At 39.6% G+C, this 25,876-nt stretch overlaps 1 protein-coding gene and 1 non-coding gene across 4 annotated transcripts in view; both read right to left on the bottom strand.

Moving 5' to 3' along the window:
* The window catches only part of LOC134212785 (histidine-rich glycoprotein-like), a 299,313-nt gene that overhangs the window by 15,378 nt on the left and 258,059 nt on the right, over positions 1-25,876 (bottom strand). For 2 of the 3 annotated variants that reach the window (XR_009979345.1, XM_062690950.1), the window contains exon 2: positions 1,500-1,564. Coding sequence is in view for 2 of the 3 variants with exons in the window: in XM_062690950.1 (XP_062546934.1) it covers positions 1,500-1,564 (65 nt within the window). In the remaining variant the exon portion in view is untranslated. Of the gene's footprint in view, positions 1-1,499; positions 1,565-4,214; positions 4,305-25,876 lie in introns of those variants that run through there. The other variant, XM_062690949.1, reaches the window with a different exon arrangement.
* On the bottom strand, positions 12,723-12,798 carry Trnaa-ggc (transfer RNA alanine (anticodon GGC)). Its single transcript has one exon. It is a non-coding gene; the product is annotated as a tRNA-Ala (tRNA).

The raw sequence follows: 25,876 nt of genomic DNA, 5'->3' as shown, positions 1-25,876 counted from the left end.
ATTGCACTTTGTTCAGGTTGAAACAAGTGCGATCATTAATAGTTTGCAGTAGCTATCGAGCAAGTTAGTACAGTGCGTGTTTTAGTAGTCGCGAAAATTATTTAAAACTATTCAATTGGAGAGCTGTGTATATTTGTTGTTTCTCGGCCAATCACGACTAGCAAATACGATGTGTACAGTCAATCAAGCTAAGCTAAGCTAAGCTGAGATGAAATATCGACAGAGCTCTTGGAAGAATGCACAAAAGATATTCTTGAGGAAATTCAAGAATGTCGCAAATGCCTAGAGGAGTTCCTTTCGAAATTCCGTTAGAAATTCTTGCTGGCAATTCCGGAGGAATGATGGGAGAAATTTCCAAGGAAATGGAATTTCCGATGGTATCCGAAGGAATCCCTTAAATAATTATCAAAAAAGTTTTGGTAGTATATTTGAATTTTTTTGAAAAATTCTGGAGGTTTTCCTTAAGAATTATTTAAGATATTTACGATAATGTCAGAGGTTAATTCCTAAGGAATTCTTGAGACAATGCGCAGAATTATGTTTAGTAGTAAAACCCGGTTTTGACTCTGGAATTGCTTGCTAAAAGACCCTCCAAAATGTTGCAATTACAGTCCGTCCATTATTTCGAAATACCAAAAATGCTGGTGCCCCATCATTACCAGAACTCTGGCGCCGGCAGCGTCTGGAAGGCATCACTGAAAATAATAACTCTAGACCAACATTTGAAAAGGGCGTAACAACCAAAATTTATTCCTTCTGATTCTTCATCTACATATATAGCTATATATGTGAACAAAGAATCAGAAGGAATAAATTTTGGCTGTTAAGCTTTTTTCAAATGTTGGTCTAGAACTAATTCATTCTTACAATTAATTGGATATTATTCGGCAACTCGGCCGTACGAAAACCATTTTTTTGTTAAATATCTTGGCTGTGCATATGCACAGCACATGTTTCGAAATGGACAAATTGATATGAAATTTGCGAAAAAGAATCCACGTGTCTTGAAGGGACTCGAACCCTAAACCTCCTACTCTCTAGATAGGCGTGATAACCCCTACACAACAAGACCACTTAAAGGTCACGTTTGCGGAAAAGCCATCAGAATCCGAGTACCAACCTCAACCGCGGTTAGCTCTTTTTTGCAAATTGAGTATCTTTCGGATGCTTGATTTGTCCAATCTTCACATGTGGTTTACTGTTGTATATCCACAGTCATTCATTCTTGGTTTTATATTGAAGTAAAAATTAATACAACTTTCATAACGGCCATCTTAATATTATTGTTTTACAATATAATATGATGTTTCAAAACAGTATTATGTAACATTTTCACTGTGTTAAAATCTTTCAGAAATTTTACTGCAGTCTTGAGGTATAAACTATTCATGCGTCTCTGAGCTTCAATATTTTTATAATATGACGAGTATTTCCAGCCCTGAACAATATGAATCTGTTGAGTGGGAAAAAAATACATATTATTTAATGACTAAACTTACCTTTCTTCTCCTGCCAAGGTGGTACCCAAAAGTATCGAAACTAATACTAATAACGGTAAAAACATCTGCAAAGAAAGTAAGAAGAAATTCATATAAAATGATGTAGCTTTTTCGAATGGTTAACCTAAACATTGCACATTACAATACTACCTTTCTAACTGATAAAGAAATATTTAATATTTTCGTAAAGAAGCTGTTCCATTTTATATCTGGGGCTGCACGTCCATAAACCACGTAGACTTAATTGTCACATTTTCAAACCCCTTCTCCCAGGAATTTTTCATAGTCTTTTCTAAAACATTCGCCCCCTTTGAAGTCTATGTAGACTTTTTCAAAGTGTATCGTGTGCAATGACGCATTACGAAACAATATGATGAACATTCAGTTATTCAATTTTATTATATAATTAGCTTGAGCTTGAGCTTGATTGACTGCTCGTAGTTGCTACTCCATTATGACCAGATCAGCTGTTCTTGCACAGGGAACCAACAGTTGTTTGCTTGGGACTAGCACACATCTTCAATGTACAAGTACTGGTGATCTCATTTGTTAGGTCATACTGGCGCCTGCCACGTCAGAATGCAAGTCAATGTAGGGAAGGGGGAGGAAATGATGATGCAATCACTCGCCCACTGCAAGCCGAATATACCTCTGCACTTGCCACGAGTTCAAGCGGAATTTGTTGGAATTTCTGGGTTAGGTTGGAGAGGCAGAGGTCCGTCTTGGTTAACGAGCTGCCAATGTGATAGATAGGAGAAGGTAACTGATGGAATTTCTAATTGGATGTAGGAAACGAGCTCTATAGTTCATTTCCAATTCTAGCAGATTACTGTTAGAATACTCAAGTTGAAGGTATGGGAATAGTAATGGAAACGGTATGGAAGTCCATTTCCAGTTCTAGCGATTGCTAGAATATGAGAAATTTAGAAAGAGATACAAAGTAGGAAAATGGAACGGACCTGGGATTGATCCCACGACCTCCTGCGTATGAGGCAGAAGCAGTAGCCATATGACTACCAAGCCCGCTAGTCAGTTATTCAATTTTATTATATAATTATTACAAAAATCAAATTTCACACAAAATAAAATTTTATAAAACCACACTCAATTTGAAACAAAATCAAATTTAATCAGCGCCATCGTCACCGACAGTTTTTGGCATCATCGAATGTGTTTTGGATGTGCAGAACAATCGCGAGACTCATGTAGGATTTAGTTCTGTTTGGTGCGATGCCGCCGACGATTATTGACGGTGGTTCAAATTTATAGCACCGTTTTGACTCAAATTTCGAACATGATTCCGAACACTCGCTTTTAAACGGCCATTTTGACTAGATTTTGAAAATTTGTTTGTACTCTTGATCCTCAGTGCGGAAAACTAATTTTTTAGAGGGCTAAAACGCCAGTTTTCGGAATATGAGTCATGTTCGAGATTATTTAAATGAAGTCATTACAAATTTGATGCAATTATTGTTGAAATTTCCGTACAGTGAAGATCTGGTCCGTTCCGTTGTCGAGCGGCCGGCTTGATAACTTCCCACTTTGTAGGCAGCATTAAGGATGGTGATCGCTCGAAAGTTCACACATTCCAGCTTGTCGCCTTCTTGTAGATGCCGCATATGACCCCTTCCTTTCTCTCATGCGGTAGCTGTTCTGTTCCCAAATTCTGACAATCAGTTTGTGCAGATAAGTGGCCAGTTCCGATACCATCCAAACTAGCTGCTATATTGGTCTTTAGCTGTTGGATGGCATTCTTAACTTTCCTCGAGGTACCGCGGTGATCGTCGGTACTGAGCATTTTTAATTACAAATCGTATGCCATGTTCTTTAACTCAGTAGTTGAGGATATTCTAAAAGAAATACACGCGTTTTTTTTCTTTGTCTGTCATAGAGCTCGGACCTAGTTGATCCATCTCGCTCATACACGCGTCTTTATATTTGGTATGTGAATAAATATGTGAACGTGCAAAAAAAAGGAACAACTTGAGACATTTAATATTGGTCAATGTGTTCCGAAGTTATAAATAAAGTTCTGTTTCAATAGTACTCCATATTTCCTTAACTTATAAAAACCAAAACTAAATTTAATATTGTAAAAAAAATATATTTTGGATTTTTGACGAAGTATTAATTAGATAATTCTCGGGTACTTATTCAAAAGGACGTATGTGATTTTGTGAACAAAGATTCAAACGTCGATTTGTCCAATCGGATAGTACTCCCACGCAAACCATCACCACAGACAGGTAGGAGAAGCCTTCGGCTACCTGTTGGTGGCGTTGGTTTGCGTGGGAGTGCCATCAGATTGGACAAATCGACGTTTAAATCTTTGTTTACAAAATCACATACGTCCTTTTGAATAAGTACCCGAGAATTGTAGTTTTCACCATTCAACAAAAAGGAACATATTATTGATCTGCACCCATTTAATTTGTAAATTTGTATAATCCACTTGTTTTATATAGCATTCTAAAGCAAATTCGAATGCACTTCCACTTCCTAACTTGAAGATTCCATTTTACCACACTTCACACTTCTTCACAAAACCGTCAAGAAAATGATCGAAACGAACGTCAGCATCAGCTTTGAAGAATCTGTACCACATTCACTTCAATTGTACTTATAGCACCAGATCATGCATATTTTATGTATGTAGTTCATTGTCCATTTACAGTCCATAAGCTTGACATTTTTCTTTTTTCATAAATCACTCACTTTGCATTTCATCCTTACTAACTCCACCATTATTCCTTTTTCGCGTTCAATCACTTCAACTATACTGTTAGTTACTGATTACCAATTTCCACCAAGAAAACATTTTTATACAATGACCACCACCTAACATACACTTTCCGAGACGTCATACTTCTACCTCCGATATCGACGCATGGCCTGCATCGGCAAACAACTCTAACCCAAACCAAAACAAGTCCCCACAATAAGTCGTCAGAAATTCGCGGAACTCTGCCAAAGCTCATCATGCTAAAATGCAAAGGAATCTACGAGCATAAAACCAACGCAGTGTAGCTACTTGGTGTGTGCTTGTTATGTATCGAAGTAGCTGATCCACCCACACTTGTGCTTGAACCAGATATCTAGACCAAACATTCGCCACACCGGCCGATCAGCAGAGGACATTGCAGTCCAGCTAGTTCGCGTAACCAGTAGCTGATCACCGCCGAAAAACAAACCCCCGACAAACGCACAGTGAATAACTGTGTCTCAATTAGATTAGGGATTCGGCAGGTGTCTCTGCATCATCGGGGAGCGATGGACATAAAGTATACGGAACGAAACTTAAAATCGAATAATGAGATAACTATTATCTTATCTCGTATTATATTATTGCACAGGGTCTTACATTGAGAAATTCAAGCAAGAAAGACATAATGGTACATTCAGACCATCCTCCCCCCAGAGTAAACTGTCACATGAGCGTGTCATTTCCTACACGATAAGAAAAGCTAATGACAATGTTATGGCTGTTGATGTTGAATTGTAGACGCGATCGAAAGGGAAATGATCGCTGACCGGGATCGGTGTTGCTACCGTCCATCGGCGATCGTCGTCGGCGTCAGCAGTCAATGGTTATGTTGGAAGCATACTAATGGCCCACCCGGCTACAAATGCAAGGAAGAAGGGTTTTTGGGACACCACGCCGATGCAATAGAGCAATAACTCAATAAAACTTGGCAGCGCACGTGTATACGCAATTAATTGAGTTGTCGTTTTGGATGTAAATTGCCTGATTGACCCAAAATTGCTGTCAACCTATATGCAATATGACATAACGGAAAAGTTCATTGAGTTTTGACCTTCACGATTACATACTTGTGTACCGAATTATCAAAGTTTGTAATACGCTATGAACTAATTAATATGCGCCTAGTCATAGGTGGTTGATTCATTAGGAAATCAATTTGGCAATTAGTATACTTCTTCAAATATTTGACAACTCTTATAAAATTGAGCTCAGTGGATTGATATGTTTTTTTTATTCGTTATTTGTGATTTCCAAGTCACTCTCCGGAGTACGTCCATAAACCTCACTTTTCCCTTATTTTAGGTAGGGGAGGAGGGAGGCGCCCGGCCCCTTTAGCATTTTGTTCATTTAAACATAATGGGAAGCTCAAATTCAAGTAATCTGCACACAGAATCTATTTTTAGCAGGGTTTAGACTTTTCGTTTCAATGAAACCAAAGCAAGCGTTTTTCGGGCCAAAGGAAACTCTTTTTTCGTTGTTTATGTTGAGAATCATCTTTCACCCATCAATCTTTTCCCTAGACTTAGCCTTGGAAGATAAACGAAAATCTTGCATATTAAATGAAAATCCTTTTTCGTTTCATCACTTTTCACCTCTCACTCACTTTTCGCGAGAATTATCGCAGAACAATTACAAAATTGTTTGGCAGCGCCGGGATTCGAACCCAGAATAGTAACAATAATAGCTGTGGGGATGCGCTTACTCTAGCCACACCACCACGCTATCTGTATAAAAGCGTTAAGTTATTTGTTCCACATAAGCTACTACCATTTGCATTTATGATGCCACGAAAAGACTCGAATATGAAAGAAAAAGAGCAAACCAACGTTTGGAGGTAATCGAAGTGAGCGAAAAATGGTTATCACTCTCCTGGCTGTTTTTCTTTCCCGAAAAGCGATTTCTCCCCGAAAATGTTCGTGAGGGAGCATCATGTGCTCTTGAGATTGAGTGAGCATTGCGAACCCTGATTTTTAGTTGATTATCTTTCATATGTTTGCGTTGTAAACATTGAAGTTTGATAGTTTTAACATACCGTCATCTGGGGTGAGAATAATTCATCACTCTCACCGACAGTACCCAAGTAACATTTTAAGTTTTATAACGCTCTTGAAGATCATAATTTACTCTTCAAGAGTGTTATAAAACCAACATAAAACCAAAATGTTACTAGGGTATAGAGGTCTGATAACAACATCGTTTTAAAAACTCTCCTGCACTGAGGAACATGGACGTATGATTTTCAATCAAACGCCTTATGAAAATTTGCCACAAGGAATCGGTATGAATTTCAATATGTTGCCTTATGAATGATGATTTTCATTTAAAAAAAAGTAAACTGCGGCAGCCTGGGTTCAAACCATGGACGTCGGGGTCAGGACCCAAGTCACATTTTAAGTTTTATAACGTTCTTGAAGACCATAGTTTATTCTACAAGAGTGTTATAAAACCATCATAAAACCTAAATGTTACTAGGGGAGGCCGGTATGTAGACCACACGTCCATCGACGCTTGAATACTCGGGAAGATAACTGCGTATAAGAAGCACTGTGGGTGGAATAATCAGTCGAAGATTCATAAGGCGCCAGTTATGAATTTCGATAGTCCAGTTCGCTGAGTGTATATTACAGGTTTCTTGCCCTCAGATACAATTAATCTATTCTACAAACATTCTAGGTAGTAGAAGCAATAATTCATTCTCACCTCCATTTGACCCATTGTCACCACCGACAGCGGTACAGATGAATAACAAGAACATGTAGAAAATGGATGTCTGCAAGGAGGTGCAGGTAAGCCCGTCATAAAATAAAAAAGGCCTGAAAATATTTTTTTTGCGTACTCAAAACAGCGCTGTAACTTTGTAACGCAACCGATTTTGAACCTTAATGCACCAAACGTAAGCTGTAGGTTCCTAAAACAAGACTATGGGGTGATTCATCCTAATTGAGCTCTATAGTCCCCGGGGAACCTGTACTAAAGAGGTATTTTTTAATTTCGTGTTATTAAGGTCACTCCTGACGGAATCCAAGTTTCAAAGTGCTCGCGGTTTCGAGGGCACACCACTCGATACGGAGGCGGTGCACAACTGTCATTTTGGTTGATTTAGTTTTGCATGCGTGACAAAATAAAAATGACAGTCGTGCGTTGCTCCGTATCGAGTGGTGTGCCCCCGAAAACGCGAGCACTTGGATTCCGTCAGGAGTGACCTTAAACATAAAATTGCTTTCAAATATGTACTCTGATCATCCCAAATGTATTTGCTATCTTATATACGCCATTTTTGGGCAATTTTACCTTCAAGCGGTCTTCGGAAAACCCTCTGGAAGATCCGGAACATCCGTAAATGTGACCAATTCCAAAAGTTCATCCCAGAGCTTCGCGATTTCTTCTTAACCATTCTTTCTGAAAAATTGTGGGTTTCTCCAGAGCTTTGCGATCGTTTTATAGTAATCTATCCTGGCGAATTATGAATGCAATCAATAATGAAAATCTTCTCGGTCCTCCGGAAGATCCGGAACATCCGTAAAATGGTCAATTCCAAAAATTCATCCCAGAGCTTCGTGATTTTTTAGTAGCAATCCATCCTGACAAATTGTTGGTCCAATCCATAGTGAAAGTCTTCTGTTACCCCCAAATGCTCTCGAAATGGCCCTCCGGCCAATTCCAAAAATATATCTCAGAGCATCGCGATTTTTCGTTACCATCTATCCTGGCGAATTTTGTATGCAATCAATAATGAAAGTCTTCTGTGACACCTTAATGCTCCCGTGATGGTACTCCGGAACATTCGTGAAAGTGGCCAATTCCAAAGAGAATTCACGGAGGAACTTGTGGCCAATTCCCAAAGGAAGAACTTTCAGAGGAGTTCCCGGAAGAATACTCGGAGGAATGCTTTTAGGAATTTCCCGAGGAATTACTTGATGAACTTCTGGAGGAATTTGTGTAGGATCTTCCGGATGAATTCTCGGAAGAACTTCTAGAGGAATGCCTTTAGGAACTTTCCGATGAATTACTTGATGAACTTCCGAAGGGATTGCCGGATGAGCTTCTGGATGAACTTCTGGAGGATGTTCTGGAAGAACTTTCAGATGAGCTTTTGGGGAAGCTTCGGAGGAATTCTAAGAGGAACGCTGCCACGCCGCCGTCGCTGGCTAATAATGATATATTACGCTAAATTTTGGAATCGGCCAGTTTTACGGATGCTCCGGAATTTATTTTGAGCTTTTAGTGGAATCACTTGTTATAAGACGAGTTTGTACAATTCCATTTAATTCCACCACTTGATTGTACCTTTGACAGATACGTATTTCGACCTCAACAGTAAGGCCTTCTTCAGTGTCTCGTACTTGACTCGATTTTTATTATTGTCATTGCATCCATAATTCACCCATATGAATGAAAACGAAAATTAGCAATGCTGTGGGATGAACTTTTGGAATTGACCATTTTAACTGATATTCCTGATCTCCCGGAGGACCGTTTAGTGGACATTCAGACGTCACACACAATTCCCACTATTGATTGCACAATTACCCACCTCCCATATGAATGGTTTCGAAATAAAATGTGGAGCTCTAGGATACACTTCTAGAACTAATTATTTTATAGTGGATGTCCCAAATTTCCCGGAAAACCGTTTTGAAATCATTGGCGATGAAAGAAGACTTTTGCTGTCGATTGCAGACGTAACATGCCGTTAACAATGTTTTCTAAAAAATCGATTGTGATTACCTTTTGGTAGGTCACAGAGGACTTTCACTATTGACTCCACATATAATTCACCGTTACTACGTGAATGCTAACAAAAATGCGTAGCTCTGGGATCAACTTTTAGCATTAACCTATTTTACGGATGTTTCGTGTTTCCTGAGTACCGTATTGTGGTCATTTCGGGTCACATAAGACTTTCACTATTGGTTGCATAATCAATTCGCTGATATAAACAATTTCGAAAATTTGCTTTGAGATGAACTTTAGGAATTGGCCACTTTTACGGATGTTTCGGATTTCCCGGTGGGCCGTTTGTGGTCATTTCAGAAGACTTAAGCAATTTATTGCGTACACAATTCGCCCGTATGGATGGTTACGAATAAGATAGCAATGCTCTGGAATATTTTTTCTTGTGATTGGCCACTTTCACGGATGTTCCGTATGTTCAGTATGGATGAATACGAAATTATGCGAATCTCTGGGATGAACTTTTTTGACCATTTTTACGGATGTTCCGAATGAGTGCGTGATCTCTCATGTTTCGGACAGCAGAACGATCGCGCGGTCGGACGAAATATTGTGTTGTGCATTGCGCGGCCGGTAATAAAATTAATCAGTTCAGTGCGTGATCTCTCATGTTTCGGACAGCAGAACGATCGCTTGGTCGGACGAAATATTGTGTTCTGCATTGCGCGGCCGGTAATAAAATTAATCAGTTCAGTGCATGATCTCTCATGTTTCGGACAGCAGAACGATCGCGCGGTCGGACGAAATATTGTGTTGTGCATTGCGCGGCCGGTAATAAAATTAATCAGTTCAGTGCGTGATCTCTCATGTTTCGGACAGCAGAACGATCGCGCGGTCGGACGAAATATTGTGTTCTGCATTGCGCGGCCGGTAATAAAATTAATCAGTTCAGTGCGTGATCTCTCATGTTTCGGACAGCAGAACGATCGCTTGGTCGGACGAAATATTGTGTTCTGCATTGCGCGGCCGGCCGCAGGAGGTCGTGGGTTCAATCCCAGGTCCGTTCCATTCTCCTACTTTGTATCTTTCTCTTTATTTCTCATGTTCTAGCAATCGCTAGAACTGGAAATGGACTTCCATACCGTTTCCATTACTATCCCTATTCCTTCAACTTGAGTATTCTAACAGTAATCTGCTAGAATTGGAAATGAACTATAGAGCTCGTTTCCTACATCCAATTAGATAATTCCATCAGTTACCTTCTCCTACCTATCACATTGGCAGCTCGTTAACCAAGACGGACCTCTGCCTCTCCAACCTAACCCAGAAATTCCAACAAATTCCGCATGAACTCGTGGCAAGTGCAGAGGTATATTCGGCTTGCAGTGGGCGAGTGATTGGATCATCATTTCCTCCCCCTTCTTCCCTACATTGACTTGCACTCTGACGTGGCAGGCGCCAGTATGACCTTATAAATGAGATCACCAGTACTTGTACATTGAAGATGTGTGCTAGTCCCAAGCAAACATCTGTTGGTTCCCTGTGCAAGAACAGCTGATCTGGTCATAATGGAGTAGCAACTACGAGCAGTCAATCAAGCTCAAGCTCAAGCTCATTTTTACGGATGTTCCGAATCTTCCGAAGCACCGTTTTGGATGCATTTGGTCTCAGAGCATTTTCACTATTACAATTCGCCGGTATGAATGGTTTAGACAAAATCGCAAAGCTTTGGAATGAACTTATGAAATTGGCAATTACAGGGATGTTCCGGATCTTCCGGAGAACCATTTCTGGGACATTTGGAGGTCACAGAAGACTTGCACTACTGATTGCACCTGCAATTCGCTGGGATATATTTTTTGGAATTGGTCACTTTTACGGATGTTCCGGATCTTCCAGAGGGCTTTCCGATGACCGCTTGAGGGATAAAACTGTCAGGAAATGGCGTATACAAGATAGCAAATACAGTTGAGATCATCAGAGAACTATTTGCAAGCAATTTTATGTTTGATAATACGAAACTCGAAATTGCCATATTGTACTTCTTTAGTACAGGTTCCCCGTGGACTAGAGAGGTCAATTTGGACCAAACACCCCGTAGGCCTATTCTAGGAACCTACAGCTTTCGTTTGGTGCCTAAAGCTTGAAAATCGGTTGGAATTTGAATTTTTGTGATCGTGAGGAAATCTTGGGTTCAAATGGACCCCAATGCACAATATGTAACTTTTTTCTAATGAATTTGAAGGTTAAGGTAATTCCTTTAGGAATTTGCTGAGAAATTCAAATTGCTTCAACAGTTCTTCCGGAAATTTCTCCTAAAATACATTTCGGAATTTCCCCAAAAATTCCTTCTAAAATTTCTCCAGAAAATCTTCCAGAATTTTATTTGGCAGCTCCTCCAGGAATAATTTATAAGATTCCACCAGTAGTTCATTCGAATATTCTTTGAGATATTCTATGGTAAAACCTCCCGAAAAGCCTTTGTAACTTTCTCTTGAAAATTCGGTAAGTAAAGTAATTTAAATTCCTTTCAAAGTAATTCCGAAAATTTTGTTGAAAGAATTCCTATGGAAAATTATTGAAGAATGAAATAGGAAATCCAATAGGAATTTCAAGATGAGTTTCTAATGCAATTTCGAAACGATTGTCTAAAGGATTTTACAAAGAATTATCGAAGGAATTCCCAAAGAATATCCAAATGAAATTTCCGAAGGATTTCTAAAAGAACCCTAAACATACTCAAAGGAAATTTCGAAGAAATTTTAAAACTAAATCTCCGAAGATCTAAAGGAATTTCTAAAAGAATATTAGAAGCAATTACCTAAGGATTTCCGATAAGACTTTTCCAAAGAATTTTTGAAGATCTGAAGAAATTCCTGAATTATATTCCGGAGGAATTCCAAGATCTTCTTCCTAGATTTTTCGAAGAGATTTCTTGGTAAAGTACTGGCAGAATTCTTAAAACATATTCCGAAGAAATTCCTAAAAGAATTTTCAAAAATATTTCTAAAGAAAGTTTGAAAGCATTTCTCCTAAAGAAATTTACGAGAGTAACATTCGTGAAGGAATTTCTAATGAATTTTTTGATTTTTTTTTATTCCTTTCTTTATTTGTTAGGCACTCTGTGATACTTAACCGCTACTGTGCCGAGATCTACTGTGGTATTCTGCTGAACAGAATCCACACAGAATCTATTTTTAGATTATCCATTACCATTATTATTGTCGTTGCTAGTCCATCTCATCGTGTGTCCATTGTGTCCATTGTGTCCATTTGTCCATGTCGTGCATCCAATGTTCGTTGCATTGTTCAGTTGCCATTAAGCCGGGTCCGTTGGAGGAATGCCTCCGAGAAGATCAAGTTGTCAGTCGTCATCACGCAGCCGTGACGGTAAGACGCGTTCCCCAATACGCTACCACATGGGCTGCGCATCCGGCGACTGACGAGGGTTTTGGGGAAGGGTCTGGGAATCGAACACATGATCATTCGCCTGTAAGGCGAACGGCCAACTACGCTACGGGACCCCCCCTTGATTTTTTGAAATTTTCTTACAATTCCTTCTTTGATTTTTTGGAGAAATATTAGGAGGAATTTGGAAACCTCATTTTTTTAAATTCCTATCTATTTTTTGAATTCATTATTGCACACAAAAAACAAATATTCAATCAAAGTTAATTGCCTATTTCCGGGGATTAAACCAGACGTTAATTTACAATGTTACTCATATGTGAATATGTATGTTATGGGTATGATATTGATTTGGAAAATGTATTGAGGTAACCACTTTCCCTTCGATGGGACTCGAACCCATGACCCTACAGTACGCCAGACTGGTGCTTTAACCAACTAAGCTACGAAGGACCTCCGTCGGCCTTCGCAACCTAGCGGCTACTGAACGAGCTCGAGATTCCCATATTGGACGCATAGTCAAATCACTCGCAATCCACGGACCTCGCCGATCGAGGTCCTTCGTAGCTTAGTTGGATAAAGCACCAGTCTAGCGTACTGTAGTGCCATGGGTTCGAGTCCCATCGAAGGGAAAGTGGTTACCTCCAATACATTTTCCAAATCAATATCTTCCACATAACGTACATATTCACATATGAGTTTCATAACAAACAAATATTGTTTCCTTGAATGTTTTGCACTTTACATTTGAAAAGTGTTCCGTTTTCTTAAAAATAAAAATTAAATTGGTCTTTGTAAAAGTAGTTACCTCGAAAAGTTTTTTTCGCCTGCTCCCAATTTAAAATTAAAAGTACAACCATTCAACCTGAAAATGCTAGAAGTGTCAAAATCATTCAAACTTGATAGAAAACAGAAAGAGAAAATTCATTTACTCCTGTTTACTCAATCCCACTACGGAATATCAGATGGTTAAAATAAATAAAATATGTACATTTTTTTATTTTGAATGCCACCTAAACTATTGGTTGAATTAGTCTTTGACCAAATACATTAAATACTTGCACAACAAAAAAAGGTAAAATTTAATAAATATCTCGCGTAACATATGATTACGGCTTATAAACCAAAACCATGATTTTTCATTTTCTAGCATAAGCGATTGCTTTGTAAATGATTCTTTATCGTACTTAATATCTCTGGAGAAACACATTTATTGCTATTTTGAGTGAACGTCTCATGAACCAGTTTCACCATAGAGTGGATTTTGTCCTTTGTTGGCGCCCTTAACTACCATGCGGAATGTTTGCTTTGGTTTTAGGCCGTTCACTTTATATTGTTTATTCAAAAAAACTAGCTTCAAGTTATTTTAAAATGCATATTCTTACTAGGTTTTCGATATATCGCATAGCAGAACTAATCTGGCTAACAAATCTAAACAAATCCGATGGTGTTACTAGCTTTAATGAAAACGGCTTAAAAACCAGACGTGTTGCCGGTAATGCGAGTAAACGGCGCGACTTTTGTTTTAGCTGAAATTTTGAAGATTTCGAATAGTTTTTCAATTAATCCTTATCTGCTGTTATAATATAACCATTTACGTATGGCATTGACATGGTTTTTGCAATGAAATGAGCTTCAACTTCAATAAATGAATTAAATTACTCATAGAAAACTTGAACCTCATTTTTCTCGGTTCAGCATTGTTGGTTTTTCGGCCCTAATCATATGTTGCTCGAGATATGTACCATCGTGTTATTTTTTTTATTGGCTAGTGAAGTTTTTTTTTATTTTGTCCATCAATTAAAACAAAATTGCCATAATGCCACTCCTTGTGTATCGTCTTTGATGCTCTCATCCTCTATCCGTCGCGAAGCTCATCGAAAACAAAATTGTCAACAACAATATCGCGGTAAACATTCGTATTTATAAACTATATATATTTATAAACAGTATACTGTTTCGTGGATTTTTTCCTATTTTGAGATCGTTCTGTTCTCCGTTCTGTGAAGATCTCCGGAAAAGCGGTCCCGGAACGAGTGACTGGAATAGAACGACACAATCAAGCAACAGATTTTCCAGAAGTGCTTGTATCAAACCTGAAAACTGCTTGCTTCATGCCTTTCCCAAGTTTGGTTCTGGCCTTCGGGCATAAAATGGATTGTTGCTTTTACATCCAAAAAACCTCACGGAATGGAAGGTAGGTAATAATATATATTTTTGAACATCATGGAAAATTTGCAAAGTATGCTAATTTGCCAAGCCGATGTACACTAAGTCAAGAATTGCGAACAGAAACAGCACCTAACTCAATAATTCATTTGCATAAACGAAATAAGATGCTGTTTTCCTAATTGTGATCTATATTTATGCGAAAATTTATTTTTTACATATCAGTTTCTGGTAATTATAATCGTGAAAACATCTATGGTGGCGCAATATTTATCAATGTCTGCAATACGCCACCGACGAGCAACCTTGAGGGTATTTTACAGCGCTGTTATACATTGTAAAGGTTATTTAAAACGCGATTTAAAATCATAAAATAAAACATTAAAAACATTATATTTTAGTAAAAATGGAAAAGAAAGGGTAAATAGGCAAAGGAAGGGGGTGGGAGGCGCGGTGGGAGGTTCTTTCTTTGATTGAAACTTTCCTTTGTAAATGAAATAATTCCACTCTTTTATTTACGATGTGATCATTTCCATTTGACAGTTCTACAGTTTTGTTTTAAAAGTTCAAACTTTTAATTTCAGAGCGTCATGCAACTTTTGAATCATGGTTGTCGCAAAAGTTACCGTACTTTTATTTTGAGCATTCACTACTCTCTACGAAAAAGTACCAATGCAACTTTTCATTTTTACCAATGTTTTTTTCAATTTTACCAATGATTTTTCTTTCTGTGTGGAAACACCCTTCGAAACACCCAATTCTTTGAAAATTCTTGCAGTTAAAGGAATTTCTGAAGGATTTTCGAAAAAAAAATGTGAAGGAATTCCTACAGAAATTTGCAAAGGAAAACCTGAATGATTTTTAGAAAGATGTCTCGGGTACTTATTCAAAAAGACGTATGTGATTGTGTAAACAAAGATTCCAACGTCGATTTGTTCAATCTGATGTACCACCCAAACCAACACCACTAAAAGGTAGCAGAGGGCTTTCCCTACCTGTCTGTGGTGATGGTTTGCGTGGGAGTACTATCGCATTGGACAAGTCGACGTTTGAATCTTTGTTTACAAAATCACATACGTCCTTTTGAATAAGTACCCGAAATATATAATATATTTATTTATTTCAGGTAGGCGTAATGACGGCTTTGGCAGGTTTTGTTCTATTATTGGCAGAGTTTTTTATGTCTGACTTTGGCCCAAACATTCTTTGCATATCAAAGAATATTGTGGCCAAATTTCATAAAATTCGGTCGATAAAAAACCCCCTGCCAATAATAGAACAAAACCTGCCAAAGCCGTCTGTTCCCCTATATAATTAAATATCAAGAAAATATTAAATTAGGTGGGTCACGTTCCCCATCATGCCCCAGCTTAACTCCGCCAGTGGTCAAAAAGTTAATTGAAAAGTAATTTCTTATAAAAGTCTGGGGGTCATGGACTTACCCACAGTGGCGGGCTTACTCACATTTCCCCTTACTTATGTTTTCAATTTGCCTTTCTACAATGTTCAATTGAAACAAAACCTACAGAAGTTCGGGACAAATTTACATGTTTATACACTTCCTTGAAATTGCCGAAAATAACCAAAATTTTGGGTTTTGTGACCGTGTGGTTTGCGGCGTCAGTTGTCTAAGCTCATTTGCGGGCTGTGGTGTGTAAATTCGATTACCACCTTAGTATGGAGAAAACTTTTCGTAAAGCGAAATGTCTGTGAAACTTCTGGTCAGAGATGATGATCTTGTCTTTTTTATCACTGTTAACTGGTTAACTAGTACCGTCGTCAAGGTATTTTCGGCTCTTTCAGTCTTTATGATAAGCTAAAACGGGTTTTGTGTCAACTATCCGACGTTTCGGTTTTTATCACATTTTTCAGAGTTTATAACGACTACTAGAAGTGTGCGGGCGATAAAATATTGCCACAGCTTTTATCGAAAGCGTAGGTGCGAAATTGAAACACATGCAGTATGTGATAAAAATGTTAAAATCAAACACACAATTTTACTCACGAAAAGATTAGCCGTAGGTAATTGAACCCCATTACAAAAAAAATCTTAGACAGCAATATGTCGGACATGACACACATAAGTACAACAAAACGCAGCCTCTAAATCCCTGAAGAAGGTGTAATAAACACCGAAACGTCGGATAGTTGACGCAAAACCCGTTTTAGCTTATCATAAATACTGAAAGAGTCGAAAAATACTGTCGTCAATAATCAATAACAGTCGCATGCAACAATCAATGACTTGTGATACATTGTTCGTATCAGGAAAATAGAAATCATTTCATATCAATTCATGCACAAATTTGTTGTAGGATATATTAACATATGTGGCTGAGGGATATTCGATGCTATTTGTGATCAATTAAATTTGCTAAACGAAGCTTGTTCTGAATCAGCTATCTTGTATCCGTATCAGCTATCTAATTTACTTAAATTTACTAAATTGAAAAACAAACATTGAAAGCGAGTGAAAAACTTATTTAGCCAGAAAGAGTCTTTTTTAGCTGAAAAACTGGCATATTCAGCTGAAATTGATTGTTGGGTCGTTGATCAGTATTTTAAAGTAAAAAAATAACTAGGGGGAATAACGGCTTTGGCAGGTTTTGTTCTATTATTGTCAGGGGTTTTTTTATGACTGATTATGCTCAAATTTGGCCTAAACATTCTTAGCATATCAAAGAATATTGTGGCCAAATTTCATAAAATTTGGTCGACAAAAACCCCCCTGACAATAATAGAACAAAACCTGCCAAAGCCGTCTTTTCCCCTATATAAATTTGAGATAAGTTATCACATTGAGCATGTCATCGCTAGAGCATTTTTGTAAACATTAACGGCTTTAGCGCCATTCACTGAGCTTACAAATGTTTTTTCTGTACAGTATCTAATTCAAGGCGCGATGAAAATCTACAAATGCTCGAGTAACTGTAGCAATTATCATTCCATTACTTCTTGTTTAACATTGATTAATTATCTCTCCCAGCATTCATCAAATTGCACGTGCTTTCGAGAGATAATGAATGTGCACTGTGCAGGCATTAAGTGAACGACGAAAAAAGATCAAATTTTTTACTTTCAACTGCAAAAAGTGAAAGGCAAATCTATTTTTGAACCCAATCAATTTTCGAACCCAGAATATTTACAAACAAACTGTCATAGAAGAGGTATTGAAATGAAGTCACTTAAGAGCATTCTCAATTGACTTTTATGTTCTTAAATTCCCTTTAATATCCTTCTGATCATTCGCGAGAAAAATATTCACATCAGTTTAGCAAAGTGCCAAAAGATTGAATGAACCCGATTCGTTAGCTTCAAAAACAAACATTCTTGCTATAAATAAGACCATATTTATTTCCGAATCGGTCAGGCCTAGGAAGTAAACAACAACAGCATCAACAGTTAAAAGTAAATATGCGTCTCTGTATTTTCCATTCTACTGGCACGAGGCACAATCTTTTTCACGCTTCGTCCACCGACCAGTGGCAGTGGATGAACGGACACTTAATCAGTCCGATATTTATGAAGCTCTCAGGATGGAGTACCATTTGTTCATTTAGTAGTTTTTAAAATCCCAAAATGCATGATTGAATCATTGAAAATTTATAATTATTTTAATTAGAAATGTATATACCATTATGCATATTTTTGTATGTCTCGATTTGTTTGAAAATTGATCTCAAAAACGTATCGCATGTGACACAACTATACCAAATACTTTCTGCAAAACTTTTGATCTGAGAGATTTTAGACATAGATACGATGTTTTGCACATACGCCGGTATGAAAGAATATTCGTAAATTTAAAATTGTTGTTAGAAGGATTATAAAGCATTGCGTGTTATTAATAAACAAATTCACATGATAAATCCCATCCGACATCTGTTTGCATATATTTAGACATCTGCAGATAAACCTTCCACGCTTTTTCTTCGCTCGGTGGATTAAATGGATTTGATTCATTCTATCTATTCATCCAATCACTTCCAAAAGTGATATTGTTCGACGTTCAAAGTTGTTGCACCAAAGATAGGTATTATTTAATGGACAGTCGAGTGTTTTCCATTAGACCAAGCTCAGTGCAGACAGCACATCTCAATTAGACCGGCCTGGCCAGACATCTTTCTGCAGACAGCAGCGCGCGGGCCGAACAGCAACATCAAACATGACAGTGAACAAGTTATCCGAATCAAAACAAAGACCAATATGCAGTATATCTCAAACAAATGCGAAACAATTTATGCATATTTATAGACTTTTAAATACCCATTATATTATATCTAGATGTTGTCTGAATCATAATCGAGCTTGCGCTGAATTGAACACCGACGTCTGAGGATCGGCTGCCGAGATGAGGTGAAATAAATGTGAAAATCTCTTCAGGAGTGACAAACGGTCACTTGCTTACCGCAATAATTCGCTAATATACAGGTTGTTTTACTTTTGGATTCCTACAATAGTTTTATGGGTGTAAACGAACGAGCGGTGATTTATTAGCTCATTCTTCCTGCGAGTGTTTCGAAATGACCGCACATATTATTCCGTTAGCTAACAGATTCGAGAATATGTTGAACACCACGCGTTCTGAAGAAATTCAAATTTACATCAGGTGTGACATTTATGTTGCTATAAAATGATCCACGTGTTGCGCATTGTTGAACGATATGGAAGAAAACATCGCAGATTTTTTATTTTGTTTAATAGGTTTTACATCAGATTTCATTCTTTAGAACATCATCAACCATACGTTCCCGCGGCTCACTCTCATTTTCATCTCTTCAGTGACTGAGTAAAATTGCATTTCTGTCTCTTTTTTTTCTTTCAATGAAATTTTAATCAATTTTTGCCAAAGTGGGTCTACTCAAAACTATGAGTTCCTTTGGCAGAAATTGATTGAAATTTCCTTGGGAAATCGAATTTTTTACTCAGTCCATAAGTAGATGAAAGGTAGAGGGAGCCATTTTCGGTGACAACACACACTCTTCAAGTATTGTTGCACTTAGAGGGCTTGATAAGAGAAACGAGGAAAGGTATGTGCCGCCAATCGAACCTTCAAAAAACAGCCAATCCAGCAAGGGATCTGTCAAGCAGCCAAAATTTGACTCAAATTCAGAAAACTACTAAATTCGTTTTAATTCCAAATATGAATGAACAAATTATGAATGCTTTTTACATTTGTTTTCAATAATATATGCAAATCAATAATAGATTATGAAATTGTAACAAATGTCAGTGTGTTGACCAAGATTGGTGAGATTTTACGCGTTTTGTATTTGTATCTGTAAAATGTCCCTGCTCCCACAAACCCTTCGAACGCAGCCAACACTCCACTGCCACATGAAAGGACAACAGTGAAACCGCTACTCACCACCAGGAACGCCAAGAAAAACATCGAATGGGTGGCCATGGTGGTGGCGAATCAGGTGGCGAACTGGGTGGGCAGCATGTGGCGGAAAGTGGAAGAGAACGTTTGACGTGGAAATCTGGACATCCAGGTAATTTACTACTACTCATCAGCTGAGACAAAACCCCTGGCTAGCCCCTGTTCCCTATGTGACCTTTAATCGCCATCTTGTGTCCCTATTGTGCCACCAGGACCTCGCGGTTTTATTATAAAACGCCATCGCGGTTTCCCGCCGTTCTGAAACCCGATACCTGCCCTAGGAGAGTGTGTCTACCAAGTGCGCCATAAAACCAGGTTTTTCCCAGTACGTCCACGGACTGCTGAAGCCTCGAGTCCGCTACTACACTCGAGGGGTGCACGACACAGGCAGAGGGTCCACGAGAGGCTGCAGTCCGCCGAGAAGAAGCTGACATCCTCCCCTGCCCAGTTGCAGAAACCGGAGAGTCTACAGGTAGCGGAGTAGCAGTGCGCGGGGCCCCGAAGAACGAAGAAGAAAGAGAAGTGAGGAAGTAGAGAAGAGAAAGGTAGGAGGTAGAAGTAAGGAAGTGGGAAGCGTCGTCCGGTGTTTGAGGACGGACGCGAGAAGGAAGAAAGAAGTAGGACGTTCATGAGTGTCGCTATCGCGGAGTGTCACGAGCGTAGAGCCAACCCTGAGGCTTGTTGAAGGGGGTCTCACCAGTGCTGGGAGTAACACGGCTCCCCAGTAAGTTACAAAATGCAATTGCTTTGTTAATTGGATTCTGTTGTCATGTGATGTAAACATATTAAATAGTGGTATGTGAAATTTTACCTGGATAATCCATTTCTTTCTTTTCAAGTATAGTTCTTAAATGAAGAAGATTAACTGCAGTGTTGACAACGGATTTTTTATCCGCGTTTCTCTTACCAAGGCCTCCAGTTGCACTTGACCCACATTAGATCCAATTAGATCCTACACACTTAGTTTTTATTTCTGCAGCTCGGCAAAAACCCGCATAGCCGTGCGCCAGTAAAATAAAAAACTGATATTTCAGCAAAAATGGCGTTTGTTAGCTGATTTTCGGCAAAATATTTGCTGATTTTCAGCAATTTTGACAGAAATCTCGGCAAAAAACATGTTTGCTGGGGCACGGCTGTGCGAATCTCGGTAAAAGTGTACCACATTGGGAATCCATTGTCCAAAAGTGAACCTCTATCATAGCGCCTAAGCCACCAGTCTGAGTTTTTTTTTGGCTCAGACCTGTTGTTGTACATATTTTCTCTCATGTGCTACGAAACGGTGAGTTGACTTCCGGGAAGGAGCGCCTAACATTGCTCTTGTCCTCACAGGTTCCAATACTCACGCTTCAACGGGTCTTCCGATGACAATAATTGACCGCCAGCTAAGGGTTGCGTTCTTAGCTGGTAGTGTAGCCTGGGCACTGTTGTCCTTCTGACATCAGCTAGAGTGAGAAGTAGGGTGGTTCAAAAAATCTATTTTGCTCCACAGTGCTTATCTGATTCTTTATCATGTTCTGAGTGTCCTCTGAAAATTTGAGCTCATTTGGATTAAAACTGATTTAGCACAAGCCGTTTCAAGTTTGCATGCAAATTAGTATGGGGAAATTTATTTTTTCATTATACTGTTAATGACGCTTCCCCATTGAGTGTAGGTTAAAAGAAAACCTACATAGCTAGAAGGAATACTCAACAGCTTTCACCCAACGGAAACCGCATGTTAATTAATTGCCCCAATAATTAGTAATCAATTTTAAGACAGGATGTGAATCTTTAGTTATGATCGTTAAACTTCTTTGAGGGCATCACTGAAATGTGCAGTGCAACATAGTAGCCTGAATTTGTGGGTGCTATCTTTCGCACCACGAGCAGCAATGTTGCCTGTTGAGGAGTTATGCAATTATCTCCAGAAAACCACGGTATAGATTAAATTCGATTACTAATTATTGGAAAGATTAATTAAGATGCGGTTTTCACTGGGTGAAAGCTGTTGAGTATTCCTTTTAGCTATGTAGGTTTTGTTTTAACCTGCCTCTAATGGGGAAGCGTCATTAACAGTACAATGAAAAAATAAATTTCCCCATACTAATTTGCATGCAAACTTGAAACGGCTTGTGCTAAATCAGTTTTAATCCAAATGAGCTCAAATTTTCAGAGGACACTCAGAACATGAGAGGTGTGGTGGGGTTCGACAGTGGGCTCTGTTAAACTTTTATAAAAAGCTGCATGTGTCCACAAGCAGGCCCTATCGAAGCGACCGTGTGCCGCTCAAAACTGGGACTTTAAACAAATTTGACCCGACTGATCGAGCGTCTGTCCACCAAGAATGTACGGCTCCAACAACGTCTGTTCTGGCAACCTGCGGCTGAGTATAAAATGCTGTACCCCGGAAGCTATATCTAAGAAGGCAGCCCGATCCCGGTGGATAATGAACCTTGGGCCAACAACCTACTGTTCCCGAAACATCACTTTGTTCGAGAATCCGATAATGAAAGAATACGGACTGATTTTACGGCGACGACTCTTAGCGCGAAGCAACGGACACGAATAGGAACAGAAACGTTTTAACCCTAGCCCAGCAGGGTAAATTGGCACAACTTGCCAATGAGGCACGCCGCATGAAGCTCGAGATTCTGGGACTGAGTGAAGTCCGTTGGCCAAACTATGGAGAACACAGAATGCCGTCGGGACAAATTCTGCTATACTCTGGTTTACGAGGTGAACACGCTCCTCAGGCGCACCCTCGCTTATGAAATGGGAATCTTTAAGTGAAAGGATGATCGTTGTCAGATTTAGAACACGGGTCCGAAACCTTACTAAAATCCAATGTAATGCGCCAACCGATGCTGCCGATCTGCAAGACAAAGAGAACTTCTACGCAGTCAACGCAATGCCGTCGTAGATAGAATTCCGAAGGGTGATATCAAGATCTGTATGGGCGACTTCATTACGAAGATCGGATCCGACAACTCGAACCATGGACGCATTATGGGACGCCATGGTCTCGGAGAGGAGAGCTGTTCGCAGAATTCTATGGTAATAACGACATGGTGATCGGGGGATCGCTTTTCCCTCATCGACCGGTTCACAAAGGTTCTGTTCATTTTGTTCTAATAGCCAGGAGGCACTAAAAAAACTCAGATCAATCCTTCCTAATGCCTATCTCGTGCATTAGGGAGGATACTGAAAACAATCACACAAGAAAGGTCTAAAATTGCACTTTAAGTAAATGGATTTGATTTTTTTTTTTCATTTATTTACGTTTATTACATTCATTTCTATTCATCCCAGTAAAAAAACGATTTATCACCCTAGCAATAATGGTGCCTTTCTTTTTTTCGATTGGTCAACAGGTAAAATCTTAATTCCAATGACAACAGCTTATGATGCTTACAAATTTTTAAATCTACCCTTAACCCTTATAAGGTATACGTCTGACGGTAGGGGTAAAAACTAACTGAAAAATTGAATATCTCTGGCGTTTCTGAGCCGATTTGTATAATTTTTTCTCAGAAGAACCGGATAGGTTTCTAGATTATGACAAGTGACTTAAAATTAGGATTGGCAACTTGGTCCCGGAGTTATTCCGGATTGTAGTGGGGTAGTTTTTTTTCCTGGTGGGTATTGCCGACTGAAACTTTAGTCTATGCTGTTAAAATGTCCTAATACTGTGATTGGTTAACTCTGGAATGTATATTGGACATGTTCTGCCCGTGATGGAACTTTTTCTAACCATTCTAGGGATTATTCGCCCTTCCGGAACCGGCTATAAGGGATCTATATCCCGTGATGGCCAATTTGGAAAGTAAATTCCAAATATGACTTGCGACACATCATATGTCATAATTTTGCGATCAGGAGCTCGGAAGTGACCTCCAGGAATTGATATGGCAAAACCTGGCCACATTGGCATGATCCTAGGACACCCGGAATCCGGTCCCGGTGGACCATTTTTGCGAAAATTCCAAATAAGGCTTGCGACACATCATATGTCATAATTTTGCGATCAGGAGCTCGAGAGTGACCTCCTGTAATTGATATGGCCTGACCTGACCACATTGACATGGTCCTAGGGCACCCGGAATCCGGTCCCGGTGGACCACTTTTGCAAAAATTCCAAATAAGGCTTGCGACACATCATATGAAATAATTTTGCGATCAGGAGCTCAACAGTGACCTCCGGGAATTGATATGGTCTAACCCGGCCACATTGTCATGGTCCTAGGGCATCCGGAATCCGGTCCCGGTGGACCATTTTTGCAAAAATTCCAAATATGGCTTGCGACACATCATATGTCATAATTTTGCGATCAGGAACTCGAAAATGACCTCCAGGAATTGATATGGCCAAACCTGGCCACATTGGCATGGTCCTAGAGCACCCGGAATCCGGTCCCGGTGGACCACTTTTACGAAAATTCCAAATATGACTTGCGACACATCATATGTCATAATTTTGCGATCAGGAGCTCGAAAATGACCTCCAGGAATTGATATGGCCTAACCTGGCCACATTGACATGGTCCTAGGGCACCCGGAATCCGGTCCCGGTGGACCACTTTTGCGAAAATTCCAAATATGACTTGCGACACATCATATGTCATAATTTTGAGATCAGGAGCTCGAAAGTGACCTCTAGGAATAGATATGGCCAAACCTGGCCACATTGACCTGGTCATAGGGCACCCGGAATCCAGTACCGGTGGACCACTTTTGCGAAAATTCCAAATATGGCTTGCGACACATCATATGTCATAATTTTGCGATCAGGAGCTCGAGAGTGAACTCCTGTAATTTATATGGCCTAACCTGGCCACATTGACATGGTCCTAGGGCACCCAGGATCCGGTCCCGGTGGACCACCTTTGCGAAAATTCCAAATATGGCTTGCGACACATCATATGTCATAATTTTGCGATCAGGAGCTCGAAAATGGCCTCCAGGAATTGATATGGCCTAACCTGGCCACATTGACATGGTCCTAGGGCACCCGGAATCCGGTCCCGGTGGACCACTTTTGCGAAAATTCCAAATAAGGCTTGCGACACATCATATGTCATAATTTTGCGTTCAGGAGCTCGAAAATGACCTCCAGGAATTGTTATGGCCAAACCTGGCCACATTTACATGATCCTAGGGCACCCGGAATCTGGTCCCGGTGGACCACTTTTGCGAAAATTTCAAATATGGCTTGCGACACATCATATGTCACAATTTTGCGATCAGGAGCTCAAAAATGACCTCCAGGAATTGATATGGCCAAACCTGGCCACATTGACATGTTCGTAGGGCACCCGGAGTCCAGTCCCGGCGGACCACTTTTGCGAAAATTCCAAATATGGCTTGCGACACATCATATGTCATAATTTTGCGATCAGGAGCTCGAGAGTGAACTCCTGTAATTTATATGGCCTAACCTGGCCACATTGACATGGTCCTAGAGCACCCGGAATCCGGTCCCGGCGGACCACCTTTGCGAAAATTCCAAATATGGCTTGCGACACATCATATGTCATAATTTTGCGATCAGGAACTTGAAAATGACCTCCAGGAATTGATAACCTGGCCAAACCTGGCCACATTTACATGATCCTAGGGCACCCGGAATCTGGTCCTGGTGGACCACTTTTGCGAAAATTTCAAATATGGCTTGCGACACATCATATGTCACAATTTTGCCATCAGGAGCTCAAAAACGACCTCCAGGAATTGATATGGCAAAACCTGGCCACATCGACATGGTCCTAGGGCACCCGGAATCCGGTCCCGGTGGACCAATTTTGCAAAACTTCCAAATATGGCTTGCGACACATGTTATAATTTAGCAATCAGGAGCTCGAGAGTGACCTCCTGTAATTGATATGGCCAAACCTGGCCACATTGGCATGGTTCTAGGGCACCCGGAATCCGGTCCCGTTGGACCACTTTTGCAAAAATTCCAAATATGGCTTGCGACACATCATATGTCATAATTTTGCGATC

This window comes from Armigeres subalbatus, chromosome 2 (genome assembly GCF_024139115.2).
Source record: "Armigeres subalbatus isolate Guangzhou_Male chromosome 2, GZ_Asu_2, whole genome shotgun sequence".
Classification (NCBI taxonomy): domain Eukaryota; kingdom Metazoa; phylum Arthropoda; class Insecta; order Diptera; family Culicidae; genus Armigeres; species Armigeres subalbatus.
The sequence above is the reverse complement of the archived record's forward strand: the minus strand, read 5'-3'. Positions and strand labels throughout refer to the sequence as shown.